The 18,939-nt window shown below is 38.0% G+C and overlaps 1 protein-coding gene across 1 annotated transcript in view; it reads left to right on the top strand.

Annotated features, from left to right (window-relative positions):
• The window catches only part of TRPM6 (transient receptor potential cation channel subfamily M member 6), a 68,327-nt gene extending 50,239 nt beyond the window's left edge, over positions 1-18,088 (top strand). Inside the window, exons 31-39 of the mRNA XM_062599797.1 lie at positions 62-87; positions 1,817-1,867; positions 4,154-4,219; positions 6,587-6,873; positions 7,115-7,197; positions 9,384-9,589; positions 11,524-11,575; positions 16,956-17,062; positions 17,973-18,088. Of these exons, the coding sequence (XP_062455781.1) occupies positions 62-87; positions 1,817-1,867; positions 4,154-4,219; positions 6,587-6,873; positions 7,115-7,197; positions 9,384-9,589; positions 11,524-11,575; positions 16,956-17,062; positions 17,973-18,088 (994 nt within the window). The remainder of the gene's footprint in view (positions 1-61; positions 88-1,816; positions 1,868-4,153; positions 4,220-6,586; positions 6,874-7,114; positions 7,198-9,383; positions 9,590-11,523; positions 11,576-16,955; positions 17,063-17,972) is intronic.
• The last annotated feature ends 851 nt before the right edge of the window (positions 18,089-18,939 follow it).

Genomic DNA, 18,939 nt, shown 5'->3' with positions numbered 1-18,939 from the left:
AGGTACCAATGTGAGTGTAGAAAAGTTCGAAGTAAAATCTCAAATGTTTGCTTTTTAACAGGTTGAGAAGTTCAGAGGGAACTGACAGTAAGTTTTTCATTATCTGTTACTCATTTTAACTCCTCTCTGCAAATCCCATCTTGACAATTCTAAAGTATAGAAGTGAGGTTAATTTGCTGTAGCTGGATGGTTATAGGAAGATGTTCAATTATTATTTCATATGTTAGTTACTAATTGTTACTTTAAAGTCTAAGACTTTTTTTTTGGGGGGGGAGGGGGAGCATGTTTTCCTCAGGCTAACAGCAAAATCTTAAAAGAAAAAAAATCTTTTTTTACTCAAGCCAGTCTTGTAATGTGCTGCTTTTCAGCAGGAATAAACTGTTTAAAAAGATGGTGCTGCTTTCATCCCTGGCAGTGTAAAAGATCTCCTTAGTTAAAGTTGGATATATACCCGAGGATAGATCATGGTATAAAATTTCTAATGTACTCTTGATTTTTCAAGATACAATTTGGTACAACTCCTCTGTTTGTGTGGTTTCACTGAAATTATGAAGGCAGTAAAGGGTTGAATTTATTATCAAATTGTAATTGAAAAAATTTCAGGTCATAGTGAAGAATGACTTTGCTCCACAAAAGTGGAGTGCTATTTAACTTCACTTACATTTTTTGTCTTTTTAGTCTACTCTATGTTCCAATTTTCCTGACATGCCACACAACTGTAATGGGCTGCACAGCTGGGTATCTACCCCTTGTTTAAAGCTGGCTGAGATGTGGAAATGGAGCACCCTCCTCCTCACCTGCGCCTGTCCAGAGCCCAGCTTTGATTAAAACCCACTTTTGCCATTCTCAGGAGGACTGATTTGGCCACTGTTCTCTTTTTGTGCTAGTTATCCCACTTGATGTGAAGTGCTGTGATACTGTTTGGGCCTTGCAAGAAAGAGAGCAAAAGGGATCTTGAATCACTGACCAAGGGCACTCACCAGAAATGCCAATCCTTCCCCCCAAATCTGCATTTCTTATTTAAGATCTGTTTTCCTCAGGGAAGGAAACCTAAGCAAATTAAAAAAAAGTAGCAAGAAAAGTGCAGTGTCCAGATAGTTTGATGAGATTCAGTTTTAATAGTCTTAATTTTTCAGAATTAAAAGTAGCACAACATACATGTTTTTGAAATCTGGCATTTTGAAGGCTTATTTTCCAATAGAAAAGAAGTAGTTTTGTCTAATTAATGGAAACATGTTCATTAATCTTGATTTTATTATAAAATGGCTTTTTATAAAACAAATCTTTTTGGACTAAATTTGATCTGGCTGTGCCCCTTTAACATCAGGTGACCACACAGATTATTTGCCTGTTTGTATTTTAACAGCATTTTAGATGTCATGGGTTAATGGGCCACTATTATTATAACTTTAGTGTAATAGTATAGTTAATGGAATGCTTAATGACTGAGGATGGTGTTGGAAAAATCATGCCTTTGGGAGGCTCTGAACCATGATGGACAGCAAAGTGCTTTTAATATCCCAGAGGTGTAATTGGCTCAGAAAAACTACATGTCCTTGAGGTTAATATCACTAGTTTCCCACCATTTCCCTGAATAAATAAGTCATCTGGCTATATTACATTGATGATGAGATGTGCCAATATACTGCATATTATAACATAGTTAAAGCCTATTAGTAATTCTCTCTTCAGAATGCTCAGGCAATAATTCTGATTAATCTGTTGCATGACAAATTCTGGGATGGAAGGAATTCAAAATCATGCATTTATCTCTACTATAATAATTAACGTAATGATCCTTTAAACATTATTTCAGATATCTTTGCCTGCTTGAAATCATCTCAAGATCTGCACCATCATTATTCAGGTAAGCAGGGGGCATCAGAATGATAGCTGAGTAATTTAACAAATTAAAAAGAACATTACTTGTTTCCCTGTCATCTTCAGTGATTTTCACTTTGAAGTGCTGCACAATTGCCCACTGCAAAGAAGGCTGTGTATTGATTCATGCCTATTAATTTGTGCCTAACATGGCACTGAGGAAATTGTGAATTCTTTTCTTGCTGATAATTGCTCCATTCAAGTATTTTTGGCAAATCCTGCACAGAATGTATGTAACAGCTTTCAAAATATCAGTGGAAACAATTGTACTCATTTGCTTATAGCTGTCACTTCCCCTCACACCTCCTTCATGCTTTCTGGACTTGGCTTCTTCAGCTCATTTTTCCTGTACTACTTAGTATCTAAATGATTTACTCACCGCCAGTTTTCCATGACTTCATAGATTCTCTTTTCATAAACACAGATTAAGTAGTAGCCCACTGCCCTTGAGTACATGCAGAGTTTTCTCCAGGGGAAACTGAATTTCTGTTTTTCCCAGAGGAGAACTGTGCAGGGCTTGCCAGTAGATGTCTCTATTGCCTGCACGACTTGGGCTCCTTTCAAGGAGTCTAGGGTAAACCAGGAGAATTAGCTGCCACCTGAAGTTCAAAAAACTACACTATTTTCACTCCTCGTTTGTAGTCAGTGTACAAGAGTAATTTCTCTCACTTGGTGGTATTACTAAAGTGATGCATTGGGCTCTATTCATGCATGCTCTTTTGGATTAGTTAGGATTTTAGCATAGATGAGGATCGTTTCTGTTGTAAGCTGACAAAACCAAAGGCTTTGGGAGATTTCTGGTATAGGTTTTCATTTCTCAAGAAGATCAGGATAGAATTTAATCATCTAAGCCCAAAACTGTGGTCCTAAAATCCTGCATCGTGTACCACATCTATTAAAAAAATGCTTTATTTTTTGCATAACATTTCACAGACAGCTACAATTCTGTCTCTCTGCTCATCCAAAATAACTTATCCTGAATTTAGTGGCTTGTGAAAGTCTACTGCGCATCATTTCTTGAGGATCTGGATAGAGTCCTGGCCTGTTCTGACAGATAGCAGAGGTCTGATGGTTTTCTTGCAAAGCTTGGCAGGAGGGGAATATAGAGGGTTCGCTTATTCGCTTCCCTTTCCTTGTTTTGCAGTAATTTACTGACTAGAGCATGTTCCTAAAAAGGTTTCAGAGGATGACCCTGATTTTTTTAGTCTGTGCACTAGTTAGATGTGTAAACCAATGTCAGGTTCAGAATATAGAGATGGCAAATGAGCCTTGAATGAGAGTCTGGAACACCAGTCTTCTCAGCTGAGGACCCTAATTCATAGGTTAGAGAGTGATGGTCCCCTTTACTCTCTCCTTCTGGGCTACTCAATCTCTAATTCCTTTCTGCTCAGGGAAGTAGTTTCAAAAAGAAGGACAAGAAGTGCCCAAACTCTGGAATAGTTTGCAGTCAGGGCTATTCAGTTGCTCTACCAAGAAACAGCACAGCTATGAGTGGCTTCCTGCGTTGGATGCTGGTTGTGCCCTCAGCCATCCAGTAAGTAAAATAGGTGCTCAACGTTGTAGCATTTGGTTGCCTCCTTATTATAATCTTAACCCCTTTGAGACTTATCTGACACCTCTTTCTCACTTCCTGATACCCTAGACATTATGAAGACAAATCCATAAACATTTGGTTGGTGTTCAGGGTTCTGAAGGTGTTCATCTGAGAAACAGGCCCTGAATTGGGGTGGCACAATAATGTCACTGGTGTGGTCTGGCATGGAGCCCAGATGAAGAAGCTGCACACTGTGCAGGGCGAGCTTGGATTTCCCTGCAGTGCTTTGCTAAAACCCCAGGCACTTCCGAGCCTGACAAAGACAGCCAGCAAGGGCAGCTTGGGTCAGCACATCTTCTTAGCACAATTCAAATATTGCTATCCTGGAGCTGGCAGAAGGAGGAAGCAGCAGCTGCAGCCCTTGATGGAGGGGAGGATGAAGCATGGCAGAGGAGGTCTTCTTGCCAGGGCTCAATGGGCCAGCCCCAGAGAGGCAAGGAGCACAACTCATTTTCTGAGAAGGAGGGAACAGGGAAAACAATGGCAGTTGATGCTTGTGAGATACCTTGGGCTTACAAAAGGGTGGTGCTGGATGGGTAGAATTTCTAAAATGCCGGCTAGGATCATGTTGCAGCTTACTTGGGTTTGCAAGCTGCAATAAAGCAATGTTAGATGTTTTTGAAACTCAGCTAGGTTGATGTTTACTCAGTACATTGGAGATATCTGTCTTGTTTGCAGCTGTTGAGAGAAATAACTTAATGAGGCTTGCTCACACCATACCATTTACACCAATCCAGCTCTTTGGTGAGTACCAGCTTTCTGGTTGTTTTCTGCTTTATCCATGCATTTTTTTTAAAGACTGCACTTGTGACATTGGATTAATTTCAGTTAATTAAATCAAATTTTTTTCTAAAAGAAATGAATCAGTGTAAAGTCAGAGTAATTTAGGTTAGGAGGGAATTCTGGAGGTCATCTAGTTCAACTTCTTGTATGACCAATTCAGATCAAGTTAATGAAGGCTTGTCCAGTTGAGTTTTGAATGTCTCTATGAACAGGAATTCCACAGCTTCTCTGGACAGTACTTGATTACCTTCACTGGGATTTCTTTCTCGTGGTATTAATTTGAGTTTCACTTGGTGCAGCTTGGGTCTGTTGGCACTCATGTGATTACTGCGCGCCTCTGAGAAGAGTTTAGCTTCATCTTCTCTATAATCCTTCATTAGTTAGCTGAAGACAGCAATAAGATTTCCCTATTAATATTTGTATAAACTTATATATATTTATATTCTCTCACACAAGCACACCCACATGTATGTATATGTGCAGGACATCTCAAGAAGAAAACCAGATGTTGACTGCAATGGCAGTATTCCTGTAGCTCATACAGAAGCCTTGTAATTTCTCAAGGAAAAAAGAAATGTGCTGTAATTGAAGAATGGTAGGGAATAATACATGTGATCCTTTGGAAGATATTTGAAATTAGTGTGCTGTATTGGCTTACAGCAGCAGGAGCTCTGCCTCTGGACACTTGAGATCGAGGAACCTTTTTTTCAGTGGGTAGAATATTTCATCTCACAGCAGCTAATTGCTGATACTTCATAGGATTTCTTGGAAGCTGATTACAGCAGATAATTAATAGCACTATGAGCATATTGAACATTCTAATCTCTGAAGCTCCTGGGAGACGCCTTTTTAGGTATTAAACTGTCAAACATAATAAAATGAAGAAATGATGTAAAACTAGGAAATGTACCTGGTTATTGTATCCTTGTTCCAGTGTCTTTGTTTTTATATCATTTTCCATCACTTCATCTTAAAGTAAAACGTGTACGAAGTCTGCTCTTCAGCAACATCTACATCTGAGATAACTCAGGGGTAGAAATCTACTTACTTCTCTCTGGATCCAGTTTGTCCTTCCTTATGCCATTCTTTGCCGGTAGCAGATGCAGTTACTTCATCACTCTTGCCCGTGTGTACCTATTTCTTATGAATTAACATTGCAAGTAATGTGAATTACAAGAGGGAGAGCCAGGTTTTAAAAAAAGTCTGCTTTCTATTTACAGAAAGTAGTTTACAAATGATGTCAACAGGAAGGTGTCCCACTTGCACTGCAAGAGAAGAGTGCTATTACAGCTACATAAGGAGACAGACTGTGACTGAATCAACGCTCATCAGATTTGTTCTGCCCTCAGAAAAATGTTAGCAGGAGCAGAACTTCTGAAATTTTGTGTGCCACAAGTAACACTGAAATTTCTGGGAAAAACAAATCTTACTTTAAAATGGCAAACTGAAAACTCTCTGTTCATTTGCTTTAACTTGTTCTCTTGGATTTCTCTCTAAAACAGAACTTTAAATATCAAAGAAATATTGTGCTCTTTTCAGTTCAGATTATAACTTCCCTTGCTCATCATAGCTAAAGTTCAGATTATAACTTCGCTTGCTCATCACAGCTAAATCATTACTTTTGACACAACTCTGCAGCTTTGACACAGTCTGCTGAAGAACGTGGCAATTTCCAGGCTTTTAATTTTGGAGTAGATAACATGTTTATCTACTTGTTTGACTTCTTTACTAGTTTGTTTAATTAAGCACAATTACAGTAGTGCGTGTGTTCCATCAGTCATGATCAACTTAAAACAAGTCTTCATAAACATTTTCCTTCCACATAAACAAAGAAACAAAGGGAGCCATACTAAAGATACTAAGATTTAAGTTCATCTATTGGAGATAAAATGATAATCCTTTAATGGAGATAAAATGATAATCCTTAAAAAATAAATCCTTTAAAAAAATCCTTAAAAAAAGTTAAGTCCAGTTGTCCTTAAAAACTATGGCAGAGGAGACTGTTTTACATAGACCAGAATATCAAAGGGCTTTGCATATGTGTAAGAGTATATGAGTTCTTAAATTCTCTGTTTAGAGGCTTGATGCAAGCTCTTTGCACTACTTATGTTATCACAGTAGATTTTCAGTGGAATATATGTAATAAGTAGTGTAAATTTAGATGGGGTGGTTTTCACACAAATGAGGAATAATGATTAAAAAAAGCTCTCTCTTCAAGTGTTGCCTGCACAGGAGCATAAAGTGGTATGCAGTTTTAAGGTACCAAATCAAAATTCTCTCCTGTTTTTATGATGGGTGACTTCTAACAACAAATCCTGTTTTTTTCAGCTGGAGAAGAAGTGACAGTCTATCGGCTAGAAGAGAGTTCACCTATGAACCTCGACAAAAGCATGTCTTCCTGGTCCCAGCATGGTATGGCTGCAATGATCCAAGTCCTGTCGCGAGAGGAGATGGATGGTGGTCTGCGGAGAGCCATGAAGGTCATTTGTACTTGGTCTGAGAATGATGTATTAAAGTTGGGACAAGTCTTTATTGTGAAGTCTTTTCTGCCAGAGGTGGTTCAGACCTGGCAAAAGATCTTTCATGATGGCACAGTGCTACATCTCTGCCTGAGGGTGAGTTCAAACCTTAACCAGACTGACTGGTCTACTAGTTATACTGATCATCCCTTCAGCATGCTTGACCTGTGGTTTGATATTACTCGTTGGAAAGAAAGATGATTTTGAAGAATGTCTATCTCCCTTTTGTACACAATATGCAAACAATCGGCTGAATTCTTTTTTGTTTTTTTGACAATTCATGACATCTTTCTACAAGACAATATGTGAGTAATGTTAATAGCATGCTTTTCTTTAGGAGATACAACAGCAAAGGGCTGCCCAGAAGTTAATCTATACCTTCAATCAAGTGAAGCCTCATACAATTCCATATACTCCAAGGTAGGAAAACTGTCTTTAAGTATCAGGCTTTCCTTATCAGATACATGTCAGATCTAACACAGCCTCCTTTCCACAGTGAGTCAAAACAGCTGCTGTTTAGACAGTCTCATCATATACCTAGGTTCAAAGAGATAAATCAGGATGGAAGATGATAGTAACAGCAGTGGCTTAAACAAGAGTCTGTTAGTGAAAAGAAGCTTTTAGCAAGAGACTAGCGAAAAATAAGGTTTATTACCTGTTTCTTGAAGTCTATTTTCTGATGCACTGTTGTTTTTACAGAAGGAGTTATCTAGTAGATAATATTTGAGTGTGTGGCTGAAGAGGGGAGATATTGGAAGTGAGTGGGGAAATCTGATGTATTGGAGGGCTGGCATTAGTCAAAGCAGACTGATAATGCCTTTTAAGTTCATTTCAATTGTATATATGTAAATGTACATATGTGTATGCACACATACACATATAAGTGAATATATATGTTTTTAACATATGAAAGAGAGAAATATACATGTCTTTCATATTTGAAAAATGCTAAAGATTTTGATTAGGAGCTGTTTAAACTAAAATATATACATTTTGAGAAGCATGCCATTGCCCTGCACAGTCTATTTCTAAAGCATCCCTTATATCACCATATTTTGAATGTCTTGATATATGTCTGTATTCATTTGGTAAAACAAATCATAATTTGGGTATTGAGTACTTACAAACAAATTTTACTTTTTTGTTTTTTTTACAAGGGACTTTATAGACTGTGAAAAGAAACACTGGGTCTTCAGCTCATAAAAGGCTTGAAAACTTCAACGAAGTAAAATGGCTTTTCACATTACGGGAGCTTAGTCACACCTGTAGGGGAGATAAGGAGATCTGACTTAAAAAATGCTAAGACATATATTTCTTACCTGTGTCAGTTGAGACTTTTCCTTCTGGTTACCTTTTTCTCCCTTATTCCCATAAACTATCTCTAGAACTGCCTCTTTTTAAATCTGCTCTACCGAAATGGCAAAATCTCACTTTGATAACATACTTTCCCTTGTCTTAGGGGGCATGGATTTGACAGTAAAATAGTGAAGAAAGAGGGACACCCAAATTCAAGTCATTATTTGGGAAAAAGCAAAAGGAACTGAGTTGTTATGCAATTGTTTTGGTAGCAATTGGTTGGCTGATCAACACCTGCGCAGTGGATGGCTAACTGATAGACACTTAAGATGCAGCATGTTTTGCCTGATAGGGATGTCATAGGAGGTGAGAAGGGTGGGAGAATAATGGATTGAGGAGAATAATCCACTGGAAGCCAAGATTCCTTATTTCTTCTTCTTAATAAACAATTTTTTATAGGTACTCACTTTAATTGCTTATTTTTTTCTTCAGGAGAAATGGTACAGACTAGTTTGGTACTTCCTGTCTTCAGTAGTAGTACTGAAGATTTTGAGATACAGTGAGACGTGTTTTAATGGATGTTTTTGAGGGATTCATTTCCAAAAAGCTGTACTTCCCCCCTCCTCCCATTTCAATGGAAGCTATAATTTCTGAGGTAGGAGCAGAGTAGAGTTTCCCATTACAGCACTTCAGACAGAAGTGTGATTCTTTCTGCAGAAGATGTGAAAAAGAGAGACATCTGAGAGAGAACTTAGTCTCTGACTATGCTTTCACATGACCTTTCTAGTGATTGCACTAAGGATTGTGCAGTTACACCTTCATATATAATGGTTTGAGTCAATTATCATGGATAGTGAATAGTTTACATAACTGCTTCCATTTGCCAAAATAATATTATCATCCTTTTTAAGAAGAAAGTAAGTAGCTCTGAACTTTGTCTTTATAGGTAGATCTGATGGCAAAATAAACTTCTTGGTGATGCTGTTCCTTAGCTCTTGAGCAAGAATTGCTTTTTATTCAATTAATGTAAGAGAATTTGTATAGCCAGTTTATTGGTTGGCTAGAGTAAATCAGATTATGATGTTTGTCCATAAACTATAACTTCTGAGGCAGTACTTTGTTTTGAGTACTATCAAACCCAGAAGGTCTTTCTGATATCTACCGTTTGTTATCTCCTACTGTTGAAAAGGCTGCTGCCAGGGAAGACCTATCCTGCTTTCTGGTATATTTACTTTGCATCATGCTGTGCTCTGACTGTGAGGATGTTTGTTACTGTGCCAGCACCTGATAGACAGCATATATATCTGCAGGTTCCTGGAAGTTTTCCTCATCTACTGCCACTCAGCCAACCAGTGGCTGACCATTGAGAAGTACATGACTGGTGAGTTTCGGAAATACAACAACAACAACGGAGATGAGATCACTCCCAGCAGCTTGCTGGAAGAAGTGATGCTGGCCTTCTCCCATTGGACCTATGTGTATACTCGTGGGGAACTCCTTGTCCTGGATTTGCAAGGTGACTGCTAGTGTGTTACTACTTCATCTCGAAACCCAAAGAAAACACTTCTCTTGAAAGAGAATTTAATACTGAAGAATGGCCCAAATTCTCTTCTCGTTTCCCTACTGGCAATCCCTGGGTATCTTTTGTGTGGCATTAGTAAATGACCATTTTAGATTAATATAGTGAAAAGGGAAAATAATATGTCCTCAAATACATGCAGGTAGCATGGACAAGCAGCAGGCAGTTAAAGCATGCAGGAATATTTCAACCAGCCCCTGCAAAACACTCCACAGTTAAAGTAGTTTTATATTTATTATGATATATATGCAATACATAGATTCAAGTGTATGCATGTATATTAGATATGCACAACTGTGTGTATATTTGTGTGTGTGTGTATCTGTCAGAATACTGAGAATTACCTGTGTTTTTTATTTTTCTTATTAATAAATCTGTAAGCAGTTTACATAAGCTACAAACCTGAATACTATTCACAAAGTCTGGTGGCTCCTTCAAAGAGCATGTGATCTCTCTTCAGTACATGTGTAAGTGGGAACATGGCATATTTTAAAGAGATAAAACAGTTGACAATGTTCAAAAGATGAACAGCACCCATCAAACAGAATAAACACCATTGTTTGTCATTTCTGTCAAGGGAAATATGTATGGGTAGACAGAGACTTAACATATTTACATTTTACAGCATTCAGAAGCTGTGAATTACAAAAAGACATGCTTATTATGCAAAATAAACCTATAATTCTATCCTTGCCTTCATTTGGTTGTAGCTGCACATTAAAAAATGCAGAAAGAGTAAGTGTGTCTTCACCATAGCTTACTGGAATTTGTCTTAAGTTTGCTTGGGTTTATTATACAACTCTTGACAGTTACAGACCAACTGTGTTGGCTCAAACACGGAAAAGTTAAACATCTGTGTAAACTGCATCAAGACTGGAGCTTCAGTTTTCATCTCAAACAAGGAAATGGACTAAAATCTTTGCAGATTTCTTTTGCATCTGCTCTCCTTTTGCTCGCACATCTATTTTATAGTAGTCCCTGTGTTCTCTAATCTGGGGTTTAGAAAAAGTCAAAAGCTGCTCCTCTTGGAGTTTTAACAGGACTAATCTCTATCAGGCATAATTATTATATTATATTATAACCATCTCATACACATACACTATACTTTGTTTAATTTATCTCAGCTGAAATGACCCTTATTTCAGTTACAAAATGCTATTTCCACAATCTTTTCTGGTGTTCACTGCAGGACACAAACTCATCATCTGTGACCTACGGAAATAAAAATAATTGTATATCATATGCTCATAGACGTCGTTCTTTAGTTGAAAAACAAATCATTTCCCCAGATAAAAGGAAAGAGCTTTCTGGTAAAATGGAAGTATGCCATCAGTCTGGGGAGAACTGCAAAATATGTATCAGCATTCACTGCAATTGCATATTTAATCCTCTTCTCTGACCACTCAGAAGAGAAAAGGATAACTGATGCAAACAAAATGGCTGAATAATGAGTTACGTCTCATACTTCATACCTTGAGGAGAACTTGTATCTGGAGTAGATCCATTGAAATCAGTAGGCATTTACACCTGATTAATACCTTTACTACAACTTTTATATAAGTGTTAGTCTTGGCTACATTTTACTTAGTTATTTCAGCTCCAGCATAATTTTTAATGGTTACAATTATTTGCATAAGCCTTCAGTCTACATAGAAATAAACCATAAAGCAACTGAAGTCAGGATCAAAATGAGAACTCTAAATATTTGCCTGTAGTTAACAGTTTTTTATAGTCTTATCACATTCTTTTTAACTCATGACCATTCTAACTGTTGTATTTTATGATCTACAAAGAAATAGACATTTTTAAGTATCGTGTTGTGAGAGCGTTACTACTATCCCTTATAACACACACTATTGATTTTGTTGTAGGTGTTGGAGAAAACCTCACTGATCCATCTGTGATAAAACCTGAAGACAAGAAGTAAGTTGCTCTCTAATGAAATTATCATTCACTTTAGACATTCTGCAACATTTAATATATTTTGGGTTTGAGGAGCTGCATGTACCCCCGCTCCCATTTCTGGCGAGAGGTACATGAAAGGTGGGGAGTGCCTTATGCTGTTATGCTGGGCATGCCTGAGTTTTCCAGGGAGAGCAGGAATGGGAGACTGGACTCCATAACTCTCATAGTAAATACACACCTAAGGAGTTCTTCAGTGGCTTTAATGTAGTTCTGTTTCCCCCACCTGGTGGGATGCTGCTTCATTGAGTGTGTAGGGCCACATGACATAAGGAAGTGAGGAGAGGGCCATGCAGATAAGGCTCTGGATTTCTGATCTTTCCAATAGGTCCTGATAGTACATTTAAGCCTACTGTACCTTACAGACTTAGACCCATGACATGGAGATATTTAATCATACACTGCAGGTCACAAAAATCAGTGAGGCTACACAGAAGTAGCAGTCTGTCTTCATGCATTAAGTTGCATAATCAGGGCTGGTATCTAGGTGGACATCAGAGCTGTGTGCGATGAGTAAAACAGCCCCACCAGTTCTCACCTGTAGAGTAAGAGACAAACACTGCTGGCTCCTGGATAAACCTCCTGGCATGCCTTCCTGCCCTTCAGATCTTGCCATGGCCCCTTTCCTGCCCTCTGACTGTATGCCGAAGGCTTTCTGGGACAGGGCTGTGAGTCCCTCCTCAATTGCATCACTGTGAGCTGATCTGCAGATCTGATATGGAGCAGAGGAGAGGCCATGGCATTGAGGAGTGCTGCCTCTTCTCTGGGGGTCTTCTAGACCCACACCGCTTGCCAGCTGGTGTGTGCTTAGCTGGGTTGTCCCTCACTCAGATCATGTAATTTGATGAAAGGGATTTCTCAATTTGGGCAGGAAAGAAGACATAAATGTGAACAATCTGATTTAATGCAAGGAGAAATTAATGATAGAAATACGAGATGGCTTGCTCAGAACTCAGAACAAGTCCATTTTGGAAGCAGGCTCTTAGTTCTGGGACCATTGTTAATATTTCATTAATAAGATTAGTAATAAATGACTTTATTAATATTGCATGAATGTTTAATTATGAATGCAGGTGTATTGGCCATATAATATTTATTCTGAAAGCAACATCAAAAATACGCTGAACGCTACACAGTGACAAAGTCTTTGCCCTAAGTGGGTCATAGGATCTTGACAGAAGCACAAGCATAGCTTAGAAGAGAGAGGTAAAGAGATCAATTATATAGTTGTTCACCACGTGGATTTAAGTAAACATTTGTTAAAGTATTGCTACAGATGAATAAAGGTCGGGCTAACTGCTGTTCAAGTGTATATTTTGCTTCAGCAGAAGAAAATATGTAACCTAAATAAATTGTTGGTGTGAGTTATTACTGAAACTGTGGCCAAAGGCCTTAGACCATGGTAATTCTTATGGCAACTCAGCTTATCCTCTCTAAAATAGGAATAATATTTATCTTTATATTTACCTTTACCTTTCAATATCTTGAAGGGTATGTTTGTTAGCATCCTTCTAGTTTATTTTTGTCATTAAATAGTTTTGTCATACTTACTAAAATTTGATTCTGCAGATTCTGTTTTCAAAACTTGTTTTGTTTCTATCATCTACGGTATAGTCAAGTATTAGTTAAAGAGAAAATGCTGATTAATTAATCAAACCAGCTTGATTTTCTTATGTTCTCGGAAATCTTCAGAACAGCAAGTTGTGAAACTATATTGTTTTGATTCAGGGATCTGAAGGAATAATACAGTGAAATTGCAGATGGATTCAGTAAGCAGCTAACAGATACCCAAATCTAAGACACAGTTTCTAAAATAATGATAATAATAATAATGTAAATGCACTTTCTTTACTCTAACCTTCACTTCATCACAAGGGAAACATTCCTAGCAGTATCAAAATCATTTTTTTTTATTCATTTGTAAATAACATACTTCATCAAAACCTGTGTGCAGCCTCAAAAATTGCTTTGAGCTCACATTTTCTTAGAAGCTTGGGAGAGAGTAGATGGCAGCTGACTGACAGGGCTGATACAAATTTTAGCACTACTTATAATTACATTATTTATGTTTTGTTTCTGTAATTCCACTGGTTTAGTAGCTCATGTCATTATCTTGTAATGAGTCTTTTCTTTTATGCATTCCACACACTGTCTTGGAATGGAATTTTTAATGGCAAAATGTGACCTCTATATCTATCATAGCGAGATATTATATCTTGATTTTTTATATACAGTACCAAGATAAAAATAACAGATCCACTTGGAAAGTTATGCCTGATGCTACAGAATCTCAGACAGATCCAAAGCTAGTGTAAATCAGTGTGACTTTGTGGACATTTAGTACTGATTAAAGATCCAGCCACATACAATTCATAGGATGAATGAAATGGGAAGAAAAAAGATGGAGATAAAATGTTCACCAAAAGCAGAAGTGGTCAAGGTACAGCTGCAGGGTCATGACAAACTGCATTCCCTGCAGACTTCTGCACCCGTCAAATGTTGGGAAGATTTGCCTCATAATTAATACTATTTTCAGTATGTAGCACTTGCCAAATCCACAACAAAATCTGTGCTGTTAAAGCTTTCACAGACGCAAGGTGCAGGATGTCTGTAGAGCAGATGATGGGAATTGTGGGCTGAGTTTCAAATTAGAGAGAATTGATGCATTCGGCCTGCTGAGAGAGGTGAAGAAAAGGGCCTTAGCAGGTAAAAAACTCATTACAAAGATGTGAAAAAGAGTCAGAGGTGCTAGAGCTTTCATTCTCTCTTTTTAAAGCTCTCCAGCAGATAATGATAGGCTGAAGGTTGTAGCAATGAGTGGAGACCTTGTCCTCTCAAGCTACTCATTTAGCATATGTTTTGAAGTTGTACTAAGCTGTGCAATTTCAGCCAAACAATGGCAGCTGAAAAGCTGCCAATAGAAAAAACCTCTCTGCATGGACTACGCTGCTAACCTGGAAGCCTGCACAACTGAAACAGGAGAACCGGATGCTCTGTTTTCAAAAAGGTATAGATGAAATAACCTGGGTGTCTCCCTAGAAAGGTGGATGCATGAAGCCCCCACAGACCATTGCTATGAAGTCCCCACCTTCCATCAGTAAAGTATTGTAGATGCCTCATTGTCTGCTTTGGGCATTCACAGCTCTGTCTTGACTGAGAAGCACTCTTTGCAGCAACACACTATGTATTAATATATCCTTGACAGCCAGCCAGGCCAAATCTAGTAAGTGTTTTTTAAGCATTTGTTATTAGAACATTTACTATTAGATAGGGACCTTAAGGGTTCAGCTGGTTCTTCTTCTGCACCAAGCATTCTTGTCAGGCCTTAGGTCCTATATGGCCATCTCTTGAGGACTTCCAGGGATGCTGATCCTAAAACCTTCACAGAATACTTCTTTTCAATACTTTACTACTCTTACTCTTAAAAAGATGTTCTTGATTTTCCACTTGAAACATTTCTTTCTGGTCCCATCTACAATTGACATAAAGGACAAATCTTCAATTTCACACAGTTCCTATGTTCTCCTTCAATTTTTCTTCTTTTTTTAGGCTACCCCCTCAAGTTTTTCTTTATGTCCAGATTTCCATACTGCTAGTCACTCTTGTTTTTTCCCTAGTTTATCCACATCTTTCTGGAAATAAGTTTCCAAAATCGAATATAACATTCCTCTTGAACTGTAACCAATGCCAGGTAGAGAGGAAGGATTATTTCATATATGTTGCAGACTGTATCCCTGGTTATATGTCCCAAAACAACATGGGAAAATTATCTGTTTTTCTTGTGGCATTTGCAGCACTTCACATGGAATAATTGATGAAGGGATATCAGAGTAGTTCTATAGCTTAGTAGTTTTCCTGTATGTGCTCTAGCAAATATTTGTCTATCCTATTCTTAGTAGCATTTTACTAGGTTAGACCAAAGGTTACAAACGGCTATGTAGGATTGTGTCATTTAAAGTGCATATATGGCACTTATGTAATATTCCACTTCTTATCTGTTTTGATGCACTAATTTGCAGTAAATGTTGATTAGCACTAGTGCTTGAATGAACCAGGAGACAGACACTGTTTACTGTCTGCCAGAAATTAAACAGATATTAATCTTTCAATGTGATTTTTGGCTAATCACTGCAACTCCCACGTGAAAGAGGAGAACTTGTCATGTTTGCAAACTGTTCTCCTTAGATATAATATATCTTCTGAGTGTGGATTACAGGAGGATTTGAGAGAGCTGAAATCTTTTTCTGTAGCTTCTCAGAGCTGTAATTGATTTCAGATTTTAAAATGTGTTGTTTCCACTGTGCATATCATTAAAATAAAATATTAGCTTTCGTAAAGTTTCTTTGGAAGTGTTTCTTGTGTGCTGTGTTCCATGATGTCTAGAATGTCAATTAAATTCTTGAAAACAATAGTGGAGCAATATTAAAATTAATGAACACTGATCTTTCAGACTACATTAAGAATCTGTTATAATTATGTGGTACTTCTAATACATGTCTGAGTATAGCCTGCTTCTCTTTGTAATTGTGTCAACTTCATCCAGAATATGCAATGCACATTCACAAATGGATCCCTTAGTAATGTGCTGAATTGGCCAGAGTGCAGATACACAGAAAGAAGCACAGAAAGAAGCCAATAAATTTTAAAGCCTTGCTTGCCGGTGGTGTACTGTGTTCTTTTTCTGTGCTGCATATTGTGATGACTGGGGCTCTGCTTCCTTTGGGAAACCTAGCTTTCTGTTCTTAAATGAAGCAAAAGTTCTACTGAATTTCACCTCTTTTGCTAGCTCTGATTTGTTCCCAGATATCTACTATGAAAACCAAAACCAAGCCAGTTGCTTGGTGAGAATGGACAACATTTCCAACAGATTTATTCAGGTTCTGGCATATGCTCTCTCAATGCTACTGTGCCCACATTTCCACTAAGCATTTTATTGGGAACTCTTGTTTCCACCCTATATCTCTCCAGAGCAGGCCACAGCATGGCTATGCTGCATCTCTGAGAGGCAGTGCTAGATGAAGTAGCTGTAGGATATATATCTAGGCTAATACTTTACCAGAATTGGCAGTTTTCTTGTCCTGAGCCAAGAAACTTGTGATTGACACCGAGGTTTAATTATCTTTATACAAAGGGTTAACTTAACTCTGATTTAATAAATGGAAAATTTATTTATTTCCCCACTGACAAGTTACTCTTGAGACGATTTCTCTGTAATCTGAAGAAAAATAAAGATATTTGCATGTGAACTTCACTGCTAGAACCTTGCATTTCTCCTCATTTTTTTTAATACTGGAATTGCTTTGTTTTGAATTTGTTGATTATTTTATATTATTTCTTTCAGATCTGGAAAAATGGTATTTGGACCAGCAAACCTAGGAGAAGATGCAATAAGAAACTTCATTGCAAAACATCATTGTAACTCTTGCTGCAGGAAGCTGAAACTTCCTGGTATGCAAAATAAAGATTAATTTTTAATCTCACTTTTTGAATGCAAGATAATAAAGACAGGAATTGAAATTCTACCGGGTTGTGATGAACACGGAAGTATAGCTGTCAGACTCTCCCTCTGGGCAAAGATGAACAGGAAAATATTTCTCTGTCACCTTACTCTTCTGCCCAGCAGCCATGTTAGGGTGTGGCGATGTCAGTCTGATGTTAGCAGTTGGCATGATTGCTTCTACACAGGGAATTGTTTTCTTTTGCTGTGCAAAGTGATGGATCATTTTTCCAGGAGAACCAATACAGTTAATCTGAGCAATAATATTTAGAATAAGAGAGATCTGAGAAAGTCTGTAAAAACTAGCAAAGCATTAGCCTAGGAAATACTCACTGCAGCGCTCTTGGCCCTTGGAGAGGGTCCTATCCACTGCAACCCTTTCTTCCTGCTTAAATAAATGCCTTTGTGTGTGTTAGGTTTGTTAGAATGTGCTCCTGTTTTTTTATGATGCAGGTTTAGAGGCTCAAAGACAACATATGTTGCCATTCTGGATGAATTTCTGCCTATATATTTTTTCTAAAGGAAAGCTCCTTCCTCTCAGTAGCTACATGGAATAATAATTGCTGTTGGATTCTGAAACAGAAACTGTTGTTATTTTTCTTTGATTACTTGTCTCTATGGCAGCTAGGGCTTGCAGAAGAGAAAATCAGCTGATGAATACAACAAGAGACAGGTCATTCCTACCAACTCACACCATTTTTGGCCTCTCCAAGGCCCTCGTCCTTGCCCCATTGGCAATTTTTGGATTCATGGATGCAGCTAACAGGCTGCCAGCCACAGAGGCTGGATGCTGTGGTCTGGGCACATGTGTTTTTCAATTATTTATTTATCTGTATCATTGAATTTATTTCCTTGTCTTAGATTTGAGAAGAAATGACTACATACTGGAAAGGCTTGGTCCAGCCTTTGAAGGAGAAGCAGAGAAAGGAGGCGCTGATGGCAAGGACGAGCCCTTGGAATACGACACGCGGTTGTGAGCAGAGCCCACATGTTTGCATGCTCTAAAACTGCCCTCTTATCATGGCTGTGAGTCAGCCTGAAAGAAAAAGATGTCAATGTCTGTGTGTAGCATCTTGCTCCCTTCTACATACTCTATGGCAAGGAGTCAAAAGCATTTTTCTAGTTATTCCTCTCCCATGCTCTCTGGTCCTGCTGGTACTGTTCAGTAAATTTCCAGGAGTAGGTCACCTCTTAGCAGGATAAACTGTTCCACCAATATATTTTGGGGGGAAATGTGGTTAATGATGTCAAACTGTGCTTGCTTAGGAAAATGATTGCAACCAACATATTTCCACAGGGGAATTATTTGGTATTTCTCTCTCTGCTCTTTAGCGAAAAACTAAAGGTATACACATGTATAAACCATTCGTTTTTGGGTGCAGAGCTCATTCAACCCTATGCTCACTTTTGCCCTGTGCACAGGAGACACTCCAAGAAACTGCAGAAAAGTTATTCTCTCTTTACTGTCCATTTTGATGCAGTGACAAGCCAAGAGTGTATGAGAAGTAAATCAGTGGTTTAAACAATAAGCATGGATATAGCAGGTAGATTGCAAAATTTTATGGGAGCTTCAACTTGAATTCTTTTCACGTGCCAAGATTTTATTAAAGTTGGACAATGAAGGGTTGGACCTGCAAGAATCACTGACCTTTCCCATTCTGAGTTGATGGAATGGAAAAATTCACGATCTCTAATACAAACGAACTAAACAACGACCTTGAACATGATTTCATTTTTAACCAGGATCTTTCATTTTTAACTAGGATCTCTCTTCAAAATGTTTTAGCTTCAGAATGTTTTTAACTCTTTAAGTTGTGAATTGCAACCA

This window comes from Rhea pennata, chromosome Z (assembly GCF_028389875.1).
Source record: "Rhea pennata isolate bPtePen1 chromosome Z, bPtePen1.pri, whole genome shotgun sequence".
Classification (NCBI taxonomy): domain Eukaryota; kingdom Metazoa; phylum Chordata; class Aves; order Rheiformes; family Rheidae; genus Rhea; species Rhea pennata.
This window is presented reverse-complemented; position numbering and strand designations above follow the sequence as displayed.